Source organism: Somniosus microcephalus, chromosome 3 (genome assembly GCF_052327205.1).
Source record: "Somniosus microcephalus isolate GS21.2 chromosome 3, FLI_Smic_1.0, whole genome shotgun sequence".
Classification (NCBI taxonomy): Eukaryota; Metazoa; Chordata; class Chondrichthyes; order Squaliformes; family Somniosidae; genus Somniosus; species Somniosus microcephalus.
The window spans coordinates 371,990,736-372,011,407 of record NC_140989.1 but is presented as its reverse complement, the minus strand read 5'-3'; the positions used below and the strand labels follow the sequence as shown (position 1 = coordinate 372,011,407).

Below are 20,672 nucleotides of genomic sequence, written 5' to 3'. Positions count from 1 at the left end.
ACTCTGTCACGCCCCAGCCCACTGATATCAATGGTAACTCTGTCACATCCCAGCTCACTGAGATCAATGGTAACTCTGTCACACCCCAGCCCACTGATATCAATGGTAACTCTGTCACGCCCCAGCCCACTGATATCAATGGTAACTCTGTCACGCCCCAGCCCACTGATATCAATGGGTAACTCTGTCACGCCCCAGCCCACTGATATCAATGGTAACTCTGTCACGCCCCAGCCCACTGATATCAATGGTAACTCTGTCACGCCCCAGCCCACTGAGATCAATGGTAACTCTGTCACGCTCCAGCCCACTGATATCAATGGTAACTCTGTCACGTCCCAGCCCACTGATATCAATGGTAACTCTGTCACACCCCAGCCCACTGATATCAATGGTAACTCTGTCACACCCCAGCCCACTGATATCAATGGTAACTCCGTCACGCCCCAGCCCACTGATATCAATGGGTAACTCTGTCACGCCCCAGCCCACTGATATCAATGGTAACTCTGTCACACCCCAGCCCACTGATATCAATGGTAACTCTGTCACGCCCCAGCCCACTGATATCAATGGTAACTCCGTCACGCCCCAGCCCACTGATATCAATGGGTAACTCTGTCACGCCCCAGCCCACTGATATCAATGGTAACTCTGTCACACCCCAGCCCACTGATATCAATGGTAACTCTGTCACGCCCCAGCCCACTGATATCAATGGTAACTCTGTCACGCCCCAGCCCACTGATATCAATGGTAACTCTGTCACGCCCCAGCCCACTGATATCAATGGGTAACTCTGTCACGCCCCAGCCCACTGATATCAATGGTAACTCTGTCACGCCCCAACCCACTGATATCAATGGGTAACTCTGTCACGCCCCAGCCCACTGATATCAATGGTAACTCTGTCACACCCCAGCCCACTGATATCAATGGTAACTCTGTCACGCCCCAGCCCACTGAGATCAATGGTAACTCTGTCACGCCCCAGCCCACTGATATCAATGGTAACTCTGTCACGCCCCAGCCCACTGAGATCAATGGGTAACTCTGTCACGCCCCAGCCCACTGATATCAATGGTAACTCTGTCACGCCCCAGCCCACTGATATCAATGGTAACTCTGTCACACCCCAGCCCACTGATATCATAGAAACATAGAAACATAGAAGATAGGAGCAGGAGTAGGCCATTCGGCCCTTCGAGCCTGCTCCGCCATTCAACGAGATCATGGCTGATCATCCAAACCCTAGCACCCGGTCCCTACACCGACAGCCATCCCACCCAAGCCCTATCCCCGTAACCCCACGCATTTAATCCCCCCTAACACTAAGGGTCAATTTTTATCATGGCCAATCAACCTAACCCGCACATCTTTGGACTGTGGGAGGAAACCGGAGCACCCGGAGGAAACCCACGTAAACACAGGGAGAATGTGCAAACTCCACACAGACAGTCACCCGAGGCCGGATTTGAACCCGGGTCCCTGGCGCTGTGAGGCAACAGTGCTAACCACTATGCCACCGTGGCATCAATGGTAACTCTGTCACGCCCCAGCCCACTGATATCAATGGGTAACTCTGTCACGCCCCAGCCCACTGATATCAATGGTAACTCTGTCACGCCCCAGCCCACTGATATCAATGGGTAACTCTGTCACGCCCCAACCCACTGATATCAATGGTAACTCTGTCACGCCCCAGCCCACTGATATCAATGGGTAACTCTGTCACGCCCCAACCCACTGATATCAATGGTAACTCTGTCACGCTCCAGCCCACTGATATCAATGGTAACTCTGTCACGCCCCAGCCCACTGATATCAATGGTAACTCTGTCACGCTCCAGCCCACTGATATCAATGGTAACTCTGTCACGCCCCAGCCCACTGATATCAATGGGTAACTCTGTCACGCCCCAGCCCACTGATATCAATGGTAACTCTGTCACGCTCCAGCCCACTGATATCAATGGGTAACTCTGTCACGTCCCAGCCCACTGATATCAATGGGTAACTCTGTCACGCCCCAGCCCACTGATATCAATGGTAACTCTGTCACGCTCCAGCCCACTGATATCAATGGGTAACTCTGTCACGTCCCAGCCCACTGATATCAATGGGTAACTCTGTCACGCTCCAGCCCACTGATATCAATGGGTAACTCTGTCACGTCCCAGCCCACTGATATCAATGGTAACTCTGTCACGCCCCAGCCCACTGATATCAATGGGTAACTCTGTCACGTCCCAGCCCACTGATATCAATGGTAACTCTGTCACGCCCCAGCCCACTGATATCAATGGGTAACTCTGTCACACCCCAGCCCACTGATATCAATGGTAACTCTGTCACGTCCCAGCCCACTGATATCAATGGTAACTCTGTCACGCCCCAGCCCACTGATATCAATGGTAACTCCGTCACGCCCCAGCCCACTGATATCAATGGGTAACTCTGTCACGCCCCAGCCCACTGATATCAATGGTAACTCTGTCACGTCCCAGCCCACTGATATCAATGGTAACTCTGTTACTCCAATGTGGAGTTGAAGTAGATCTGTTATTGGGGTCAGGATCCCACAGGGCCTGGATTATCTTCGGAGAAATAAATAAATCGCATTTCTATGGCGCCTTTCATGACTGCAGGGCATCCCAAAGTGCTTCACAGCCAAAGTGTAGTCACTGTTATGATGTAGGAAATGTGGCAGAATTTTGTGCACAGCAAGTCCCCACAAACAGCAATGTGATAATGAGCAGATCATCTGCACCTCCGACATTGCAGAACTCCCTCAGTACTGCCCCTCCGACAGTGCAGTGCTCCCTCAGTACTGCCCCTACGACAGTGCAGCGCTCCCTCAGTACGGTTCCTCCGACAGTGCAGTGGTCCCTCAGTACTGCCCCTCCGACAGTGCAGCAGTCCTTCAGTACTGCCCCTCCGACAGTGCTGCACTCACTCAGTACTGCCCCTCCGACAGTGCAGCACTCCCTCAGTACTGCCCCTCCGACAGTGCAGTGCTCCCTCAGTACTGCCCCTCCGACAGTGCAGTGCTCCCTCAGTACTGCCCCTACGACAGTGCAGCGCTCCCTCAGTACGGTTCCTCCGACAGTGCAGTGGTCCCTCAGTACTGACCCTCCGACAGTGCAGCATTCCCTCAGTACTGCCCCTCCGACAGTGCAGCAGTCCTTCAGTACTGCCCCTCCGACAGTGCTGCACTCACTCAGTACTGCCTCTCCGACAGTGCAGCACTCCCTCATTACTGCCCCTCCGACAGTGCAGCGCTCCCTCAGTACTGCCCCTACGACAGTGCAGCGCTCCCTCAGTACAGCTCCTCCGACAGTGCAGTGGTCCCTCAGTACTGCCCCTCCGACAGTGCAGCAGTCCTTCAGTACTGCCCCTCCGACAGTGCTGCACTCCCTCAGTACTGCCCCTCCGACAGTGCAGCGCTCCCTCTTTACTGCCCCTGCGACTGTGCAGCACTCCCTCAGTACTGCCACTGCGACAGTGCAGCACTCCTTCAGTAATGTTCCTCCGACAGTGCGGCGCTCCCACAGTACTGCCCCTCCGACAGTGCAGCATTCGCTCTGTACTGCCCCTCCGACAGTGCAGCAGTCCCTCAGTACTGCCCCTCCGACAGTGCAGCGCTCCCTCAGTACTGCCCCTCCGACATTGCAGCGCTCCCTCAGTATTGCCCCTCCGACAGTGCAGCGTGCACTCAGTACTGCCCCGCCGACAGTGCAGCACACGCTCAGTACTGCTCCTCTGACAGTGCAGCACTCCCTCAGTACTGCCACTCCGACAGTGCAGCACTCCCTCAGTACTGCCCATCGACATTGCAGCACTCCCTCAGTACTGCCCCTCCGACATTGCAGCACTCCCTCAGTACTGCCACTCCGACAGTGCAGCACTCCCTCAGTACTGCCCCTCCCACAATGCAGCAGTCATTCAGTACTGCCCCTCCGACAGTGCAGCACTCCCACAGTACTGCCACTCCGACAGTGCAGCACTCCCTCAGGACTGCCCCTCCCACAGTGCAGCGCTCCCGCAGTAGTGCCTCTCTGACAGTGCAGTGCTGCCTCTGTACTGCCCCTCCGACAGTGCAGCGCACCCTCAGTAATGCCCCTCCGACAGTGCAGCACTCCCTCAGTACTGCCCCTCCAACAGTGCAGCGCCCCCTCAGTACTGCCCCTACGACAGTGCAGCGCTCCCTCAGCACGGCTCCTCCGACGGTGCAGTGGTCCCTCAGTACTGCCCCTCCGACAGTGCAGCATTCCCTCAGTACTGCCCCTCCGACAGTGCAGCAGTCCTTCAGTACTGCCCCTCCGACAGTGCTGCACTCACTCAGTACTGCCCCTCCGACAGTGCAGCACTCCCTCAGTACTGCCCCTCCGACAGTGCAGCGCTCCCTCAGTACTGCCCCTCCAACAGTGCAGCGCCCCCTCAGTACTGCCCCTACGACACTGCAGCGCTCCCTCAGTACAGCTCCTCCGACAGTGCAGTGGTCCCTCAGTACTGCCCCTCCGACAGTGCAGCATTCCCTCAGTACTGCCCCTCCGACAGTGCAGCAGTCCTTCAGTACTGCCCCTCCGACAGTGCAGCGCTCCCTCTTTACTGCCCCTGCGACTGTGCAGCACTCCCTCAGTACTGCCCCTGCGACAGTGCAGCGCTCCTTCAGTAATGTTCCTCCGACAGTGCGGCGCTCCCACAGTACTGCCCCTCCAACAGCGCAGCATTCGCTCAGTACTGCCCCTCCGACAGTGCAGCAGTCTCTCAGTACTGCCCCTCCGACAGTGCAGCGCTCCCTCAGTATTGCCCCTCCGACAGTGCAGCGCTCCCTCAGTATTGCCCCTCCGACAGTGCAGCGTGCACTCCGTACTGCCCCTCCGACAGTGCAGCACACGCTCAGTACTGCTCCTCTGACAGTGCAGCACTTCCTCAGTACTGCCACTCCGACAGTGCAGCACTCCCTCAGTACTGCCACTCCGACAGTGCAGCACTCCCTCAGTACTGCCCCTCCCACAATACAGCAGTCGTTCAGTACTGCCCCTCCGAGAGTGCAGCACTCCCACAGTACTGCCACTCCGACAGTGCAGCACTCCCTCAGTACTGCCCCTCCCACAGTGCAGCGCTCCCGCAGTAGTGCCTCTCTGACAGTGCAGTGCTCCCTCTGTACTGCCCCTCCGACACTGCAGCACTCCTGCAGTACTGCCCCTCCGAAAGTGCAGCAGTGTCTCAGTAATGAACCTCCAACAGTGCAGCGCACCCTCAGTACTTCCGCTGCGATTTTGCAGCGATCTCTCAGTACTGCCCCTCCGACAGTGCAGCACTCCCTCAGTGATGCGCTATCAATTACTCATAAAAGACTGAGAGTTAGAAGAGTAACTAAAGGCTTTTATTAACAACAGAATGGAGGTCTGCCTCGCGTGGTCGACCGGTCCAGGATACAAAGGGCTGGGGAGCAGTCACCTTTATACTAGGACCTGTGGGAGGAGTCAGCCGAGGCATGTCCAGGCATGTACACAGTGGAATACAAACAGGACAAACAGGAATACAAACAGTGGTTTACCACATTCACCCCTTGTTTAAAATTGAGTCCGGCGGGGTGAAGTGCATTAAAAGTTAGTGTATTGGAGTCTCTCCGGAGGTCTTGTCTGCTGCTGTGATCGGCGTGGCGACGGCAGGGGTAGTGAAGCTTCCGGCGTCGAGTCCAGCGTAGGCTGTGGCACAGGCGTGTCGTCCTCGTAGATGTCGAGCGGGTCGCGGGGCCCAGGCCTGCCGTCTGCTGGGGCTGGATATCGGATCGTGGGGGGAGGTGGTAGTGGGTAGTGGGTTACTGCGGCCCCCGAGGGTGCAAGGTCTCTTATGGAGACTGTGTCCTCCCGCCCGTCCGGGTATGCGATGTAAGCATACTGGGGGTTGGCGTGGAGGAGGTCGACCCTCTCGACCAGGGGGTCCGTTTTATGGGTCCTCACGTGTCTTCTCAGTAGGACCGGCCCTGGGGACGTCAGCCATGGCGGTAGCGATGTCCCCGATGTGGACTTCCTTGGGAAGACAAACATTTTCTCATGAGGGGTGCCGTTAGTGGCAGTGCAGAGCAGTGACCGAATAGAGTGGAGCGCATCGGGGTGCACATCCTGCCAGCGGGAGGTTGGAAGGCCCCTAGACTTTAAGGCTAGCAGGACGGCCTTCCAAACTGTCGCATTTTCTCTTTCCACCTGTCCGTTCCCCCGGGGGTTGTAACTGGTGGTCCTGCTTGTGGCAATACCCCTAGTTAGCAGGTACTGATGGAGTTCGTCGCTCATAAACGATGAGCCCCGGTCGCTATGGATATAGCTGGGGAAGCCGAACAGGGTGAAGAGGTTGTTCAGACATTTAATGACCGTGGCACTGGTCATGTCCGGGCAGGGGAAGGCGAACGGGAAACGGGAGTACCCATCAATAATATTGAGGAAGTACACATTGCGGTCGGAGGAGGGGAGAGGCCCTTTAAAATCAACGCTCAGGCGCTCGAAGGGGCGAGTGGCTTTTATCAGGTGGGCCCTGTCTGGTCTATAAAAGTGCGGTTTGCACTCAGCGCAGACTTGGCAGTTCCTGGTCATGGTCCTGACCTCCTCAATAGAGTAAGGCAGGTTGCGGGCCTTGATGAGGTGGAAGAACCTGGTGACCCCCGGGTGGCAGAGGTCATTGTGGAGGGCCCGCAGTCTATCGATCTGCGCGCTGGCGCAGGTGCCACGCGATAGCGCATCCGGGGGTTCATTTAGCTTCCTGGGCCGGTACAAGATCTCGTAGTTGTAGGTGGAAAGTTCGATTCTCCACCTCAAGATCTTGTCATTTTTGATTTTGCCCCTCTGCTTGTTGTTAAACATAAAAGCAACTGAACGCTGGTCAGTGAGCAGGGTAAATTGTTTTCCGGCCAGGTAGTGCCTCCAATGACGCACAGCCTCCACAATCGCCTGGGCCTCCTTCTCAACAGCGGAGTGTCTGGTCTCCGGGCCTTGGAGGGTTCGTGAAAAGAAGGCCACGGGTCTCCCCGCCTGATTGAGGGTAGCGGCCAGGGCAAAGTCGGACGCGTCGTTTTCCACCTGGAAGGGGATGGATTCGTCCACTGCGTGCATGGTGGCTTTGGCAATGTCTTCCTTGATACGGTGGAAGGCTAAGCGGGCCTCTGCCGTCAAGGGAAAAGAGGTGGACTTGATCAGCGGACGGGCCTTGTCCGCATAGTAGGGGACCCACTGGGCGTAATAGGAGAAAAACCCTAGGCACCTCTTCAGGGCCTTGAGGCAGTGGGGCAGTGGAAGTTCCATAAGGGGACGCATCCGGTCGGGGTCGGGGCCGATGACTCCGTGTTCCACAACACAGCCAAGGATGGCGAGGCGGTTTGTGCGGAATATGCACTTCTCCTTGTTATATGTCAGGTTTAGGAGTTGGGCGGTGCGGAGGAATTTTTCGAGGTTTGCGTCATGGTCCTGCAAGTCACGGCCGCAGATGGTCACATTGTCCAGATATGGGAAAGTGGCCTGCAACGCATTTTGATCTACCATCCGGTCCATCTCCCTTTGGAAGACGGAGACCCCGTTGGTGACGCCAAAGGGAACCCTAAGGAAGTGATAGAGGCTGCCGTTTGCCTCAAAGGCAGTGTACTGGCGGTCCTCAGGGCGGATGGGGAGCTGGTGGTACGCTGATTTCAGGTCAATGGTCGAGAAGACGCGGTACTGCGCGATCTGGTTGACCATATCAGCTATACGGGGGAGTGGATAGGCGTCCAGCAGGGTGTAGCGATTTATTGTCTGGCTGTAGTCGATGACCAGGCGCTGCTTCTCGCCGGTCTTAACGACCACAACCTGGGCTCGCCAGGGGCTGGTGCTGCCCTCAATAATCCCTTCTTTCAGGAGCCGCTCCACTTCGGTTTTAATGAAAACCCTGTCCCCGGCACTGTATCGCCTGCTCTTTGTGGCGATGGGCTTACAGTCGGGGGTGAGGTTAGCAAACAGTGGTGGGGGGGTGACTCTGAGTGTGGAGAGGTTGCACCTGGTGCGCGGCGGGCAATTTGGAAGCTGCTGGCTGCGGACTGTGAGTGGGGGTAGGGGTCCACCGTACGCCATCGTAACACTTTTAAGGTGGCACTGAAAATCTAACCCCAGCAGGACGGCAGCGCAGAGGTCAGGCAGGACCAGAAGTTTAAAATGATCGTACACGGTCCCGTCTACTACGAGTGTCACCACGCAGTAGCCGCCGATGTCCGCCGACTGGGACTCGGAGGCCATAGAAATCCGCTGTTGCGCAGGCAGGACTGGGAGAGAGCAACGCCGCACCGTGTCGGGGTGGATGAAGCTCTCCGTGCTCCCAGAGTCAAAAAGGCAGATTGTATCGTGACCATTTACCTTAATGTCCATTGTGGAACTGGCCAGTTGGTGCGGTCTCGCTTGGTCCAGTGTAACGGATGGCAGCGTAGGGGTCGGTGTGTCACTGCGGGTATCAGATGAGGCGGTGTCGGGGGCCTGCTGCGTCCCGGCTGTCATCCAAGATGGCGGCGTCCATGATCCCCATGTGGCTGGAGGCGTCCAAAATGGCTGCTGTACCGGTGATTCGCACATGGCCGGGGAGGTCCAAGATGGCGGCCCGCATGGCCCACATGCGGCGCTGCTGGGGTTCGGGGTGGCTTTGGCCCTGCAGACGCTAGCGTAGTGTCCCTTCTTCCCGCAGCCCGAGCAGATCGCTTTTTTCGCCGGGCAGCGCGCTCTGGGGTGTTTTGCCTGGCCACAGAAGTAGCATTTCTGGCCTTGGGGCACTGCTGTCTGGCCTTGGGACACTGCTGCGGTAGTTGGGCCGTTGTTGGGGTGTGGCTGGGGTGGCACGGCGCTATGAGGCGGTCCTACCGTGTCCCAGGCTGTCATTCCCCGCGGCGTCCACGGTGCAGAGGAGTAGGCATCCATGCCCTGGTAGGCTGCATCCAATGATAGTGCGAGTTCAGAGGCCTTGTTGAGGTCGAGGTTACTCTGCTCCAACAGTCGCTGTCGGGTGTAATTTGATCTGTGGCCCGCTACAAAAGCGTCCCGGATAAGTTCCTCTGTGTACACGGCGGCCTTTACATCCTTACAACCACATGCCCGGCCAAGCACAGACAGTGCCTGAAGGTATTCCTCGGTCGATTCCCCAGGTTGTTGTTTACGACTCCCCAGAAGGTGCCTGGCGTACACCTCATTCACTGGGCGCGTGTACTGGTCCTTGAGGAGCTTGATAGCATCCGCGTACAAGGTCGCGTCTTGGATGACCGAGTACACTCGGTGGTTCACTTTGGAGGTCAGGACATCCAGTTTGTCCTCGTCCGATTTGATTGCAGCGGAGGCGGTCAGGAATTTTTCGAAACACCTAAGCCAGTAAGGGGAGATTTAATAGAGGTGTTCAAAATCATGAAGGGTTTTGATGGAGTAAATGAGGAGAAACTGTTTCCAGTGGCAGGAGGGTCGGTAACCAGAGGACACAGAGTGAAGGGAATTGGCAAAAGAACCAGAGGGGAGATGAGGAGAATGTTTTTACAGCGAGTTGTTGTGATCTGGAACGCGCTGCCTGAAAGGGCGGTGGAAGCAGATTCAATAGTAACTTTCAAAAGGGAATTGGAGAAATACTTGAAGGGGAGAAATTCACAGGGCTGTGGGCAAAGAGCAGGGAGTGGGACTGATTGGAGAGCTCGTTCAAAGAGCCGGCACAGGCACGATGGGCCGAATGGCCTCCTCCTGTGCTGTCTGATTCTGTGATTCTATGAATGGTATGTTCTCTTCCTCACGAGAACCCTTTTGATAAAATATTCCCAGTTACAGTTTTGATGCTGGATTGATGCAGGTTTCTGTTTGTTGCTGGTGACTGGATGATGGAAGGAGAGAGATGGGTGTGTGGGGCGTGCGCTGCAGTATTTAAGCAGATCTTTTACCTGATTGCAGGTGAACACGAATTCTCTGGGCCTCTCGGGGGAGAAAGGAGAGAAAGGCGAGCCAGCGGTGGTGGAACCTGTAAGTACAAACACCGTGACATGAGTCCTTATGTTTCACATAGAAGCCCGGGGTTCAGACAGGCAAGAAATCGGGACAAGGTTCCAGGACTCCATCGCAGCCCCGTCTCCCCCCATTAGACAGAACGAGGGCCGAGGGAGGGGCCTGAGGCTGGGATTGGGCTGAGGGTGGGGCCTGAGGCTGGAATTGGGCCGGGGGAGGGGCCTGAGGCTGGGATTGGGCCGAGGGAGGGCCCTGAGGCTGGGATTGGGCCGAGGGAGGGGCCCGAGGCTGGGATTGGGCCGAGGGAGGGGCCTGAGGCTGGGATTGGGCCGAGGGAGGGGCCCGAGGCTGGGATTGGGCCGAGGGAGGGCCCTGAGGCTGGGATTGGGCCGAGGGAGGGGCCCGAGGCTGGGATTGGGCCGAGGGAGGCCCTGAGGCTGGGATTGGGCCGAGGGAGGGGCCCGAGGCTGGGATTGGGCCGAGGGAGGGGCCTGAGGCTGGGATTGGGCCGAGGGAGGGGCCCGAGGCTGGGATTGGGCCGAGGGAGGGGCCTGAGGCTGGGATTGGGCCGAGGGAGGGGCTGAGGCTGGGATTGGGCCGAGGGAGGGGCCCGAGGCTGGGATTGGGCCGAGGGAGGGCCCTGAGGCTGGGATTGGCCGAGGGAGGGGCCCTGAGGCTGGGATTGGGCCGAGGGAGGGGCCTGAGGCTGGGATTGGGCCGAGGGAGGGGCCTGAGGCTGGGATTGGGCCGAGGGAGGCCCTGAGGCTGGGATTGGGCCGAGGGAGGGGCCCGAGGCTGGGATTGGGCCGAGGGAGGGGCCCGAGGCTGGGATTGGGCCGAGGGAGGGGCCCTGAGGCTGGGATTGGGCCGAGGGAGGGGCCCGAGGCTGGGATTGGGCCGAGGGAGCGCTGCAGAGAGAGAGAGACAGAGAGAGGCCTAAAAATCAGTTCTACGGGAAACTTTCATTTGGCTGTGAATGAACTGAAAGAGAAAGCAAGAAGGGCTTTCTATGCCATTAAGAAGTCAATCCAAATAGAAATTCCAATTGTCATTTGGCTCAAAATTTTTAAATCAGTAATTGAACCAATTGCACTCTATGGCAGTGAGGTGTGGGGTCCGCTAACACAACAAGAATTCGCAAAATGGGACAAACACCCAATTGAGATCCTGCATGCAGAATTCTGTAAAAGTATTCTCCGGACTCAGAGGATAACCACAAACAATGCATGCAGGGCAGAACTAGGCCAATATCCACTACTAATTAATATCCAAAAATGAGCCATCAAATTTTGGAAACACCTAAAAATGAGCAACCCCCACTGCTATCATTACGAAGCCTTGAAATGCCAAGAGATGATCATAGAGAAGAGTCCCCTCAGTCAACTAGTCCTGGGACTCAGTGAAGTAACTACTAACACTACTAACAATAACCAGCCGCAGGACAGTGACATCCTAGCACAGAGAATTCGACCCAACACAATTATCACCAAACAAAAGGAAAAATATTTGACTTATTGGACAGAAACGACAAAAACCCAAAACAAACTCGATTGCTATTTCGCCCTAAACAGACAATACACCATGGCTGAATACCTGACCATGGTAAAGGATAGCAAACTGAGAAAAGCCTTGACAATGTACAGACTTAGTGAACATAGCCTGGCCATCGAAAAAGGCAGACACAGACAGACCAGGCTGCCAAGAGAGGACAGGATATGCTCTCACTGCAGTCAGGGAGTGGTGGAGACAGAGATGCACTTCCTCACAGCTTGTGGAAAATATCAGGGCATCAGGGAGAATTTCTACCCAAAATTCACAAAAATATGCCCTGAATTCAAAAATCTGAATGACCACCAGAAACTCCCATATCTATTGGGGGAACAGAGAAAATGTGCAACTATAGCGGCAAACTATGTTACAGCTTGCCACAAGCAGAGGGACAACCAGTGACACATTAAATCTAAGAAAAGATTATATGCATATTATATGTGTGTATATCTATGCATACATGGGTATACTTGTCTATACACTGTATGTCTAGATCGGTGTTTATGTGGTCAATCATACATGTATTTCTGTGCTTTGGCAACATAAGATGTATCTTGTCATGCCAATAAAGCAATTTGAATTGAATTGAATAGAGAGAGGGAGAGAGAGAAAGGGAGAGAGAGAGAGGGAGAGAGAGAGGGAGAGAGAGAGAGGGAGGAGATGGGGGCGGCTGGGCTGCGGAGGGAGTTGTGCTCTCAGTGAAGTTGCGCTGTGATCGGTGTCACTGATTGAGTCTGTCTCTGTTTCAGGGGATGCTGATTGAAGGACCTCCTGGATTAGAGGGGCCGGCAGTAAGGATCTTTACTCTCACTCTGCACGTCATCGTTACTCCACAATCCCAATGGTGGTGAATGCACAATTTGGGGGAGGCTGGTCCATAATATTCAGGGACTGTGGGGGGGGGAGGCTCGGACTGTGGGGGGGGGGGCTCGGACTGTGGGGGGGGGGCTCGGACTGTTGTGGGGGGGGTGCTCGGACTGGGGGGGGGCTCGGGCTGTGGGACTGTGGGGGGAGGCTTGGGCTGTGGGGGGGGCGCTCGGGCTGTGGGGGGGGCTCGGGCTGCGGGGGGGGCTCGGGCTGCGGGGGGGGCTCGGGCTGCGGGGGGGGCTCGGGCTGCGGGGGGGGGCTCGGGCTGCGGGGGGGAGGCTCGGGCTGCGGGGGGGGAGGCTCGGGCTGCGGGGGGGAGGCTCGGGCTGCGGGGGGTGGGCTCGGGCTGCGGGGGGGGGCTCGGGCTGCGGGGGGGAGGCTCGGGCTGCGGGGGGTGGGCTCGGGCTGCGGGGGGTGGGCTCGGGCTGCGGGGGGGGGCTCGGGCTGCGGGGGAGGTGCACGGACTGCGGGGGGGGGCTCGGGCTGCGGGGGGGGGGCTCGGGCTGCGGGGGGGTGCTCGGGCTGCGGGGGGGAGGCTCGGGCTGCGGGGGGTGGGCTCGGGCTGCGGCGGGGGTGGGCTCGGGCTGCGGGGGGTGGGCTCGGGCTGCGGGGGGGGGGCACGGACTGTGGGGGGGGCGTGTCGCTGTGCCACCTGTTAGTGGAATCGTGCCAGCCTGTACCCGGCCAGCATCGTCTCTTCACACGTGTCTGAAATGCTGTGGGAAATGCTAACACTTGAGAAGCTGGCGGTGAGCCGCCGCCTTGAACCGCTGCAGTCCGTGTGGTGAAGGGGCTCCCACAGCGCTGTTAGGGAGGGAGTTCCAGGATTTTGAGTGGACAGCTTCCGAATCACTTCGTACTAAGATCAAGATCAGGTTTGATCTGAGGTGGGGGGAGGGGAGGGGGAAGAGAAGGGGGAGGGGTGCGACAATGGGACATAGTGCCCCGGGCTAGCGACAGAAACAATCCGATCATCGTTGCGTATCTTTGTGCTCCCGCGGTGTCCCGCGGCCTAACGGTGTCCCGCGGCCTAACGCTACCCCATGGTGTACCACAGTCCTGGTCTCCATATACCTTGGTTAGACCACACTTGGAGCACTGTGCACAGTCTCTCCATATACCTTGGTTAGACCACACTTGGAGCACTGTGCACAGTCTCTCCATATACCTTGGTTAGACCACACTTGGAGCACTGTGCACAGTCTCTCCGTATACCTTGGTGAGACCACACTGGGAGCACTGTGCACAGTCTCTCCATATACCTTGGTTAGACCACACTTGGAGCACTGTGCACAGTCTCTCCATATACCTTGGTTAGACCACACTTGGAGCACTGTGCACAGTCTCTCCGTATACCTTGGTTAGACCGCACTTGGAGCACTGTGCATAGTCTCTCCGTATACCTTGGTTAGACCACACTTGGAGCACTGTGCACAGTCTCTCCATATACCTTGGTTAGACCACACTTGGAGCACTGTGCACAGTCTCTCCATATACCTTGGTTAGACCGCACTTGGAGCACTGTGCATAGTCTCTCCGTATACCTTGGTTAGACCACACTTGGAGCACTGTGCACAGTCTCTCCATATACCTTGGTTAGACCACACTTGGAGCACTGTGCATAGTCTCTCCGTATACCTTGGTTAGACCACACTTGGAGCACTGTGCACAGTCTCTCCGTATACCTTGGTTAGACCACACTTGGAGCACTGTGCACAGTCTCTCCGTATACCTTGGTTAGACCACACTTGGAGCACTGTGCACAGTCTCTCCGTATACCTTGGTTAGACCACACTTGGAGCACTGTGCACAGTCTCTCCGTATACCTTGGTTAGACCACACTTGGAGCACTGTGCACAGTCTCTCCGTATACCTTGGTTAGACCACACTTGGAGCACTGTGCACAGTCTCTCCGTATACCTTGGTTAGACCACACTTGGAGCACTGTGCACAGTCTCTCCATATACCTTGGTTAGACCACACTTGGAGCACTGTGCACAGTCTCTCCATATACCTTGGTTAGACCGCACTTGGAGCACTGTGCATAGTCTCTCCGTATACCTTGGTTAGACCACACTTGGAGCACTGTGCACAGTCTCTCCATATACCTTGGTTAGACCACACTTGGAGCACTGTGCATAGTCTCTCCGTATACCTTGGTTAGACCACACTTGGAGCACTGTGCACAGTCTCTCCGTATACCTTGGTTAGACCACACTTGGAGCACTGTGCACAGTCTCTCCGTATACCTTGGTTCGACCACACTTGGAGCACTGTGCACAGTCTCTCCATATACCTTGGTTAGACCACACTTGGAGCACTGTGCACAGTCTCTCCATATACCTTGGTTAGACCACACTTGGAGCACTGTGCATAGTCTCTCCGTATACCTTGGTTAGACCACACTTGGAGCACTGTGCACAGTCTCTCCGTATACCTTGGTTAGACCACACTTGGAGCACTGTGCTAAGTTCTGGTCTCAATATTATAAAAAGGATATAGAGGCACTGGAGAAGGTGCAAAATAAGATTTATAAGGATGATACCAGAATTAAGAGATTATACCCTATCAGGAATGTTTGAACAGGCTGGGGTTCTTTTCTCTGGAAAAGAGAAGATTGAGGGGGGACCTGATCGAGGTTTTTAAGATTATGAAGGGGTTTGATCGGGTAGACGTAGAGAAGATGTTTCCATTTGTGGGGAGTCAAAAACTAGGAGCGATAAATATAAGATAGTCACTAATAAATCCCATCGGTAATTCAGGAGAACCTTCTTTCCACATTTTTGAATGTGGAAGTTGCTCCCACAGGGAGTAGCATCGATACATTTAAGGGGAAGCTGGATAAACACATGAGGGAGAAAGGAATCGAAGGATTTGCTGACGGTGAGATGGAGAGGGGTGGGAAGAGGCTGGTGTGGAGCAGAAACACCGGCACGGAGCAGTGTGGCCGAACAGCCTGTTCCTGTGCTGTACATTCCATGTCGTTTGTTTCTTGCGGTAACTCCCCTGTACGTTTCTCTAATGGAAGCTCAGGCTGCTGCTCTCGTGAATCAGTCGCAATTCCCTGAATGTATTTCACAGTCATGCATTACATCAGTTTTTCTTGCCTTGGTTTTAGGGTCTTCCAGGCTCCCCTGGTCTGATGGGCCCTTCAGGCCCCCATGGCGATCCAGGACAACGGGTAAGTCCAAACTCCCAGTCTTACTTCTCCAAACAAAGTTAAAAATTGAAGAGCTTGCCTTACGAGCAGTGTGACTGAGTTTCTGCTTGTCCTTTTGAAGTTTTGATTTTCGACAGAGAGAGAGAGAGAAAACTTGGACCCATCAGGCTCTCCACGTGCTTCTGAAGTGTTTGTTGAATTTAGGGATAATTTATATTGCGGTGTAGAAAAGGGAAAAAGGGGAAATGCAGGGAGAGGTAGTCAGCTCAGAATGTGCTGACTCTCTTGTGAAAACAAACTCTCTTTTCAAAGCAGGCAGCTGACGGATAATGGAAAGCACCTTTATTTTAAGGAGGCGATGTGGAGGGAGCAGCGTGGCGTTCTGTGAATTGTGAGCGAGCTGCCTTTGCACCGAGAGTCGGAGAGGCTTTGACAGAGGAAGGAGCGAGGCAGCTCGCCTGGAGGGAATTACTGGACTTTCCCCAGAGGATCAGTGAACAGTGGATTGAGGGAGAGAGAGAGAGAAGGAATTCTTTGACATACCTTCCCATACCAGTCTCACACAAACCAGATGTTGGAAGGTTATTAAAATGCAAAGTGAGAAACTTTCCTCTGGCACAACTCCGCAGCTCTGCAGAAGCCATTTCAGCCAGTCACAGCTCCCAGAATTTCATGGTTCTCCGCGACTATTTGCTTTCCTTTCACACGAAACCCAGAAAGTCAACACGAGCCAGGAATGGCAGATTCCTCCTGCACAACACCCAGCCTGTTGTCCCAGTTCACCCACGCTCACTATACACCATTGTGTCGCAGCGATGCACAGCCAACCCCCCGAAAAATACCGTTTCTATTTTTTTTTAAATTGTGTGTATTTTTCTCAGTTACTTACAATTGTCTCCAAACATCTGCAAAGAACACTGGGTTCCACTTGAACAAAAAACAATTGATTAAGAAAGAGAGACTTGCATTTCGATAGCGACTTTCACAGTCTCAGGACGTCCAAAGCGCTTCACAGCCAATGAAGTACTTTTTGATGTGTAGTCACTGTTGTAATGTGGGAAACGCAGCAGCAAATCTGCGCACAGCAAGCTCCCACAAACAGCAATGTGATAATGACCAGATCATCTGTTTTAGTGATGTTGATTGAGGGATAAATATTTGCCCCAGGACACCGGGGAGAACTCCCCCAGCTCTTCTTCAAAATAGTGGCCGTGGGATTTTATACGTCCAACTGATAGAGAGCAGACGGGGCCTCGGTTACACGTCTCAGTCGAAAAACGGCACCTCCGACAGTGCAGCGCTCCCTCAGTACTGCCTCTCCGACAGTGCAGCTATCCCTCAGTACTGCCCCTCCGACAGTGCAGCACTCCCTCAGTACTGCCCCTCCGACAGTGCAGCGCTCCCTCAGTACTGCCCCTCCGACAGTGCAGCTATCCCTCAGTACTGCCCCTCCGACAGTGCAGCACTCCCTCAGTACTGCCCCTCCGACAGTGCGGCGCTCCCTCAGTACTGCCCCTCCGACAGTGCAGCACTCCCTCAGTACTGCCCCTCCGACAGTGCAGTGCTCCCTCAGTACTGCCCCTCCGACAGTGCAGCACTCCCTCAGTACTGCCCCTCCGACAGTGCAGCACTCCCTCAGTACTGCCCCTCTGACAGTGCAGCTATCCCTCAGTACTAACCCTCCGACAGTGCAGCGCTCCCTCAGTACTGCCCCTCCGACAGTGCAGCGCTCCCTCAGTACTGCCTCGCCGACAGTGCAGCGCTCCCTCAGTACTGCCTCTCCGACAGTTCAGCGCTCCCTCAGTAATGCCCCTCCGACAATGCAGCGCTCCCTCAGCACTGCCTCGCCGACAGTGCAGTACTCCCTCAGTACTGCCCCTCCGACAGTGCAGCGCTCCCTCAGTACTGCCCCTCCAACAGTGCAGCGCTCCCTCAGTACTGCCCCTCCGACAGTGCAGCGCTCCCTCAGTACTGCCCCTCCGACAGTTCAGCGCTCCCTCAGTAATGCCCCTCCGACAGTGCAGTACTCCCTCAGTACTGCCCCTCCGACAGTACTACACTCCCTCAGCACTGCCCCTCCGACAGTGCAGCACTCCCTCAGTACTGCCCCTCCGACAGTACTACACTCCCTCAGCAGTGCCCCTCCGACAGTGTGGAACTCCCTCAGTACAGCACTGGGAATGTCAGCCTGGATTATGGGCTGGAGTCTCTGGAGTGGGACTCGAACCTACGACCTTTTGACAGTTGCGAGAGAGCTGCCACTGAGCCGCGGCTGACACCCTCCCCTTTCTATTTTACGTTGAATTTGAGGGCGGGAGGAGTCAGTTAGCCGAGTCCGGTTTCGCAGCTATAGGTGGGTGTTAGTTTGGTTCAGACACACCAGTCATGTTTGATGAGGAACATTGCACACAGCTGAACCTGCTCAGCGGCCAATGATTAATCCGTATTCTGAATCCTAATGGAACTCCTGAGCGGGACTCCGTCCCTCGGAATGAACACTCGACAGCTTGTTCTCACAAAGATCCTTTCAGCAGCAATTTCCTCTTTCCTGTCTCTGTCGAATGGATTTATAAATCAGTGGTTCGGCCCCAGCTCCAACTCTGGGCACCACACTTTAGGAAGGGTGTCAGGGCCTTGGAGAGGGTGCAGAGGAGATTTACTAGAATGGTGCCAGGGATGAGGGACTTCAGTTATGTGGAGAGACTGGAGAAGCTGGGATTGTTCTCCTTAGAGCAGAGAAGGTTAGGGGGAGATTTAATAGAGATGTTCAAAATCGTGTTTGATGAGGAACATTGAGGATAGAGTAAATAATGAGAAAGGGGGTTATGTTGGCCAATGGGTGAACACAGGCACTCAATGAGTGCTGTGCTAATGAGACAGGCCTGTTTGAAAGTCTGGTTTTAGCGTGCAATTTTGGTCCTAATTGCTGATTACCATAATTTGAACTTGCCTGGAGGCTCAAACAGACGCCTGCTGGGTTTGCACTCAGGTGCTGATTAGACGCAGTTTTCGAGGAGCAGTGCATGTGGGTTCCTCGCCTGTCTGTGCGCTGGGGAGTGTCTGGACTGGGGCTGAGACACCATAACCTTTAGACTCAGAGGCAGGAATAATCCCACTGACCCAAGGTCACTCCTGCAAGCACCTAATTAACCCAATTAATTAGAAACCTCCCTTTCTTCACTGACCTACACTGGCTCCTGGTCAGGCAACTTCTCGATTTTGAAATTCTTATCTTCAAATCTCTCCACGGCCTCACCCCTCCCTATCTCTGTAACCTCCTCCAGCCCTACAACCCTCTGAGATCTCTGCGTTCCTCCAATTCTGCCCTCCTGTCCATCCCTAATTTCCATTGCTCTGCCATTGGTGGCCGTGCCTTCAGCTGCCTGGGTCCCAAGCTCTAAATCTTCTCTCCCTAAACCTCTCCGCCTCTCTTTCCTCCTTTAAGACGCTCCTTAAAACCTCGCTCTTTGACCAAGCTTTAGGTCACCTGTCCTAATATCTCCTCCCGTGTCTCGGTGCCACATTCTCCTTCAGTCTTTGTGAAGCACCTTGGGACATTTTCCGACATTAAAGAATCTTTTTTAATGCAAGTAATTGTTGGTATTAACTAGAAAGTTAGCGAGTGCATTGCCAGAGGAAGTGAAACCCCCTAAACCCAAACTACTTCATGTTGGACACATACAGAATCCGGGCCCACAAATCCCAGGCCTGTTGGTCATATTTGGTGGCCGACCTGCTGATCGATGGCTGCCCCTGGTCGAACTCTGTGACCCTCCAGGTTTGGACAGGATCATTGCCTCATTAGTGAATCAACCTTAACTTAGAACACCGAGTCGTCAGTAACTGAAGCTTGACATCAGCAGGAGTTAAGGAGATTGAAACAATATGAATATATCAGCCCTCAGGCTCCCTGCTACACACCTTATTACTGACAAACTGTGGACAACTGGCCCCAAAACAGGCAGCTGGGCTGAAGTCAATTCGTGCAACAGATGCTGAGTCGCCAATAATAAATGTTTCTTTACATGACATTTCTATCAGGAGAAACGCCTTGCAGATGTTCGAAACAAAACCTCAGGGGCTGAAAAGGAAGGATTCTGCACTCCATTAAATCAAAGAGAGAGCTCCATTTCCCCAGCGCCTTTCACCAGCGTGGGACATCCCAAAGCACTTTACAGCCAATGAACTACTTTTGAAGTGGAGTCACTGCTGTAATGTAAGAAACACGACAGCTAATTTGTGCACAGCAAGCTCCCACATATTGGCCAGGACACCGGGGAGAACTCCCTGCTCTTCTTCAAAATAGTGCCGGTGGGATCTTTTACATCCATCTGAGAGAGCAGACGGGGCCTCGGTTTAACAGCTCCTCAGTACTGCTCCTCCGACAGTGTAGCACTCCCTCAGTACTGCCCCTCCAACAGTGCAGCACTCCCTCAGTACTGCCTCTCCAACAGTGCAGCGCTCCCTCAGTACTGCCCCTCTGACAGTGCAGCGATCCCTCAGTACTGCCTCTCCGACAGTGCAGCGCTCCCTCAGTACTGCCCCTCCGACAGTGCAGCACTCCCTCAGTACTGCCCCTCCGACAGTGCAGCGCTCCCTCAGTACTGCCCCGCCGACAGTACAGCGCTCCCTCAGTACTGCCCCTCCGACAGTGCAGCGCTCCCTCAGTACTGCCCCTCCGACAGTACAGTGCTCCCTCAGTACTGTCAGAGTTGTCATCTTTCAGATGACTCGTTAATCTTAATCCTTGCCTGACCTGTTAGGTGGACATAAATGAATCCATGGCACTAGTTCGATGAAGAGCAGGGGGAAGTTCTCCCCGGTGTCCTGGGACAATATTTATCCCTCAATCAACATCACTAAAACAGATGATCCAGTCATTATCACATTGCTGTTTGTGGGAGCTTGCTGTGTGCAAATTGGCTGCTGCGTTTCCCACATTACAACAGTGACTCCACTTCAAAAGTCATTCATTGGCTATGAAGTGCTTTGGGACTTCCCGAGAAGGTGAAAGGTGAAAGGTGGTGCAGAAATGCAAGTCTTTTCCATAAGTCATTGAGCTCTGAAGATGAGGCCACGTTCTGTGAGATGGAGACTGGAGGGATACG

At 54.8% G+C, this 20,672-nt stretch overlaps 1 protein-coding gene across 1 annotated transcript in view; it reads left to right on the top strand.

Moving 5' to 3' along the window:
* LOC147122437 (collagen alpha-1(XI) chain-like) overlaps window positions 1–20,672 on the top strand; it is a 745,903-nt gene that overhangs the window by 164,494 nt on the left and 560,737 nt on the right. The window contains exons 9-11 of the mRNA XM_085983595.1: window positions 9,939–10,007; window positions 12,287–12,328; window positions 15,523–15,585. Of these exons, the coding sequence (XP_085839721.1) occupies window positions 9,939–10,007; window positions 12,287–12,328; window positions 15,523–15,585 (174 nt within the window). The remainder of the gene's footprint in view (window positions 1–9,938; window positions 10,008–12,286; window positions 12,329–15,522; window positions 15,586–20,672) is intronic.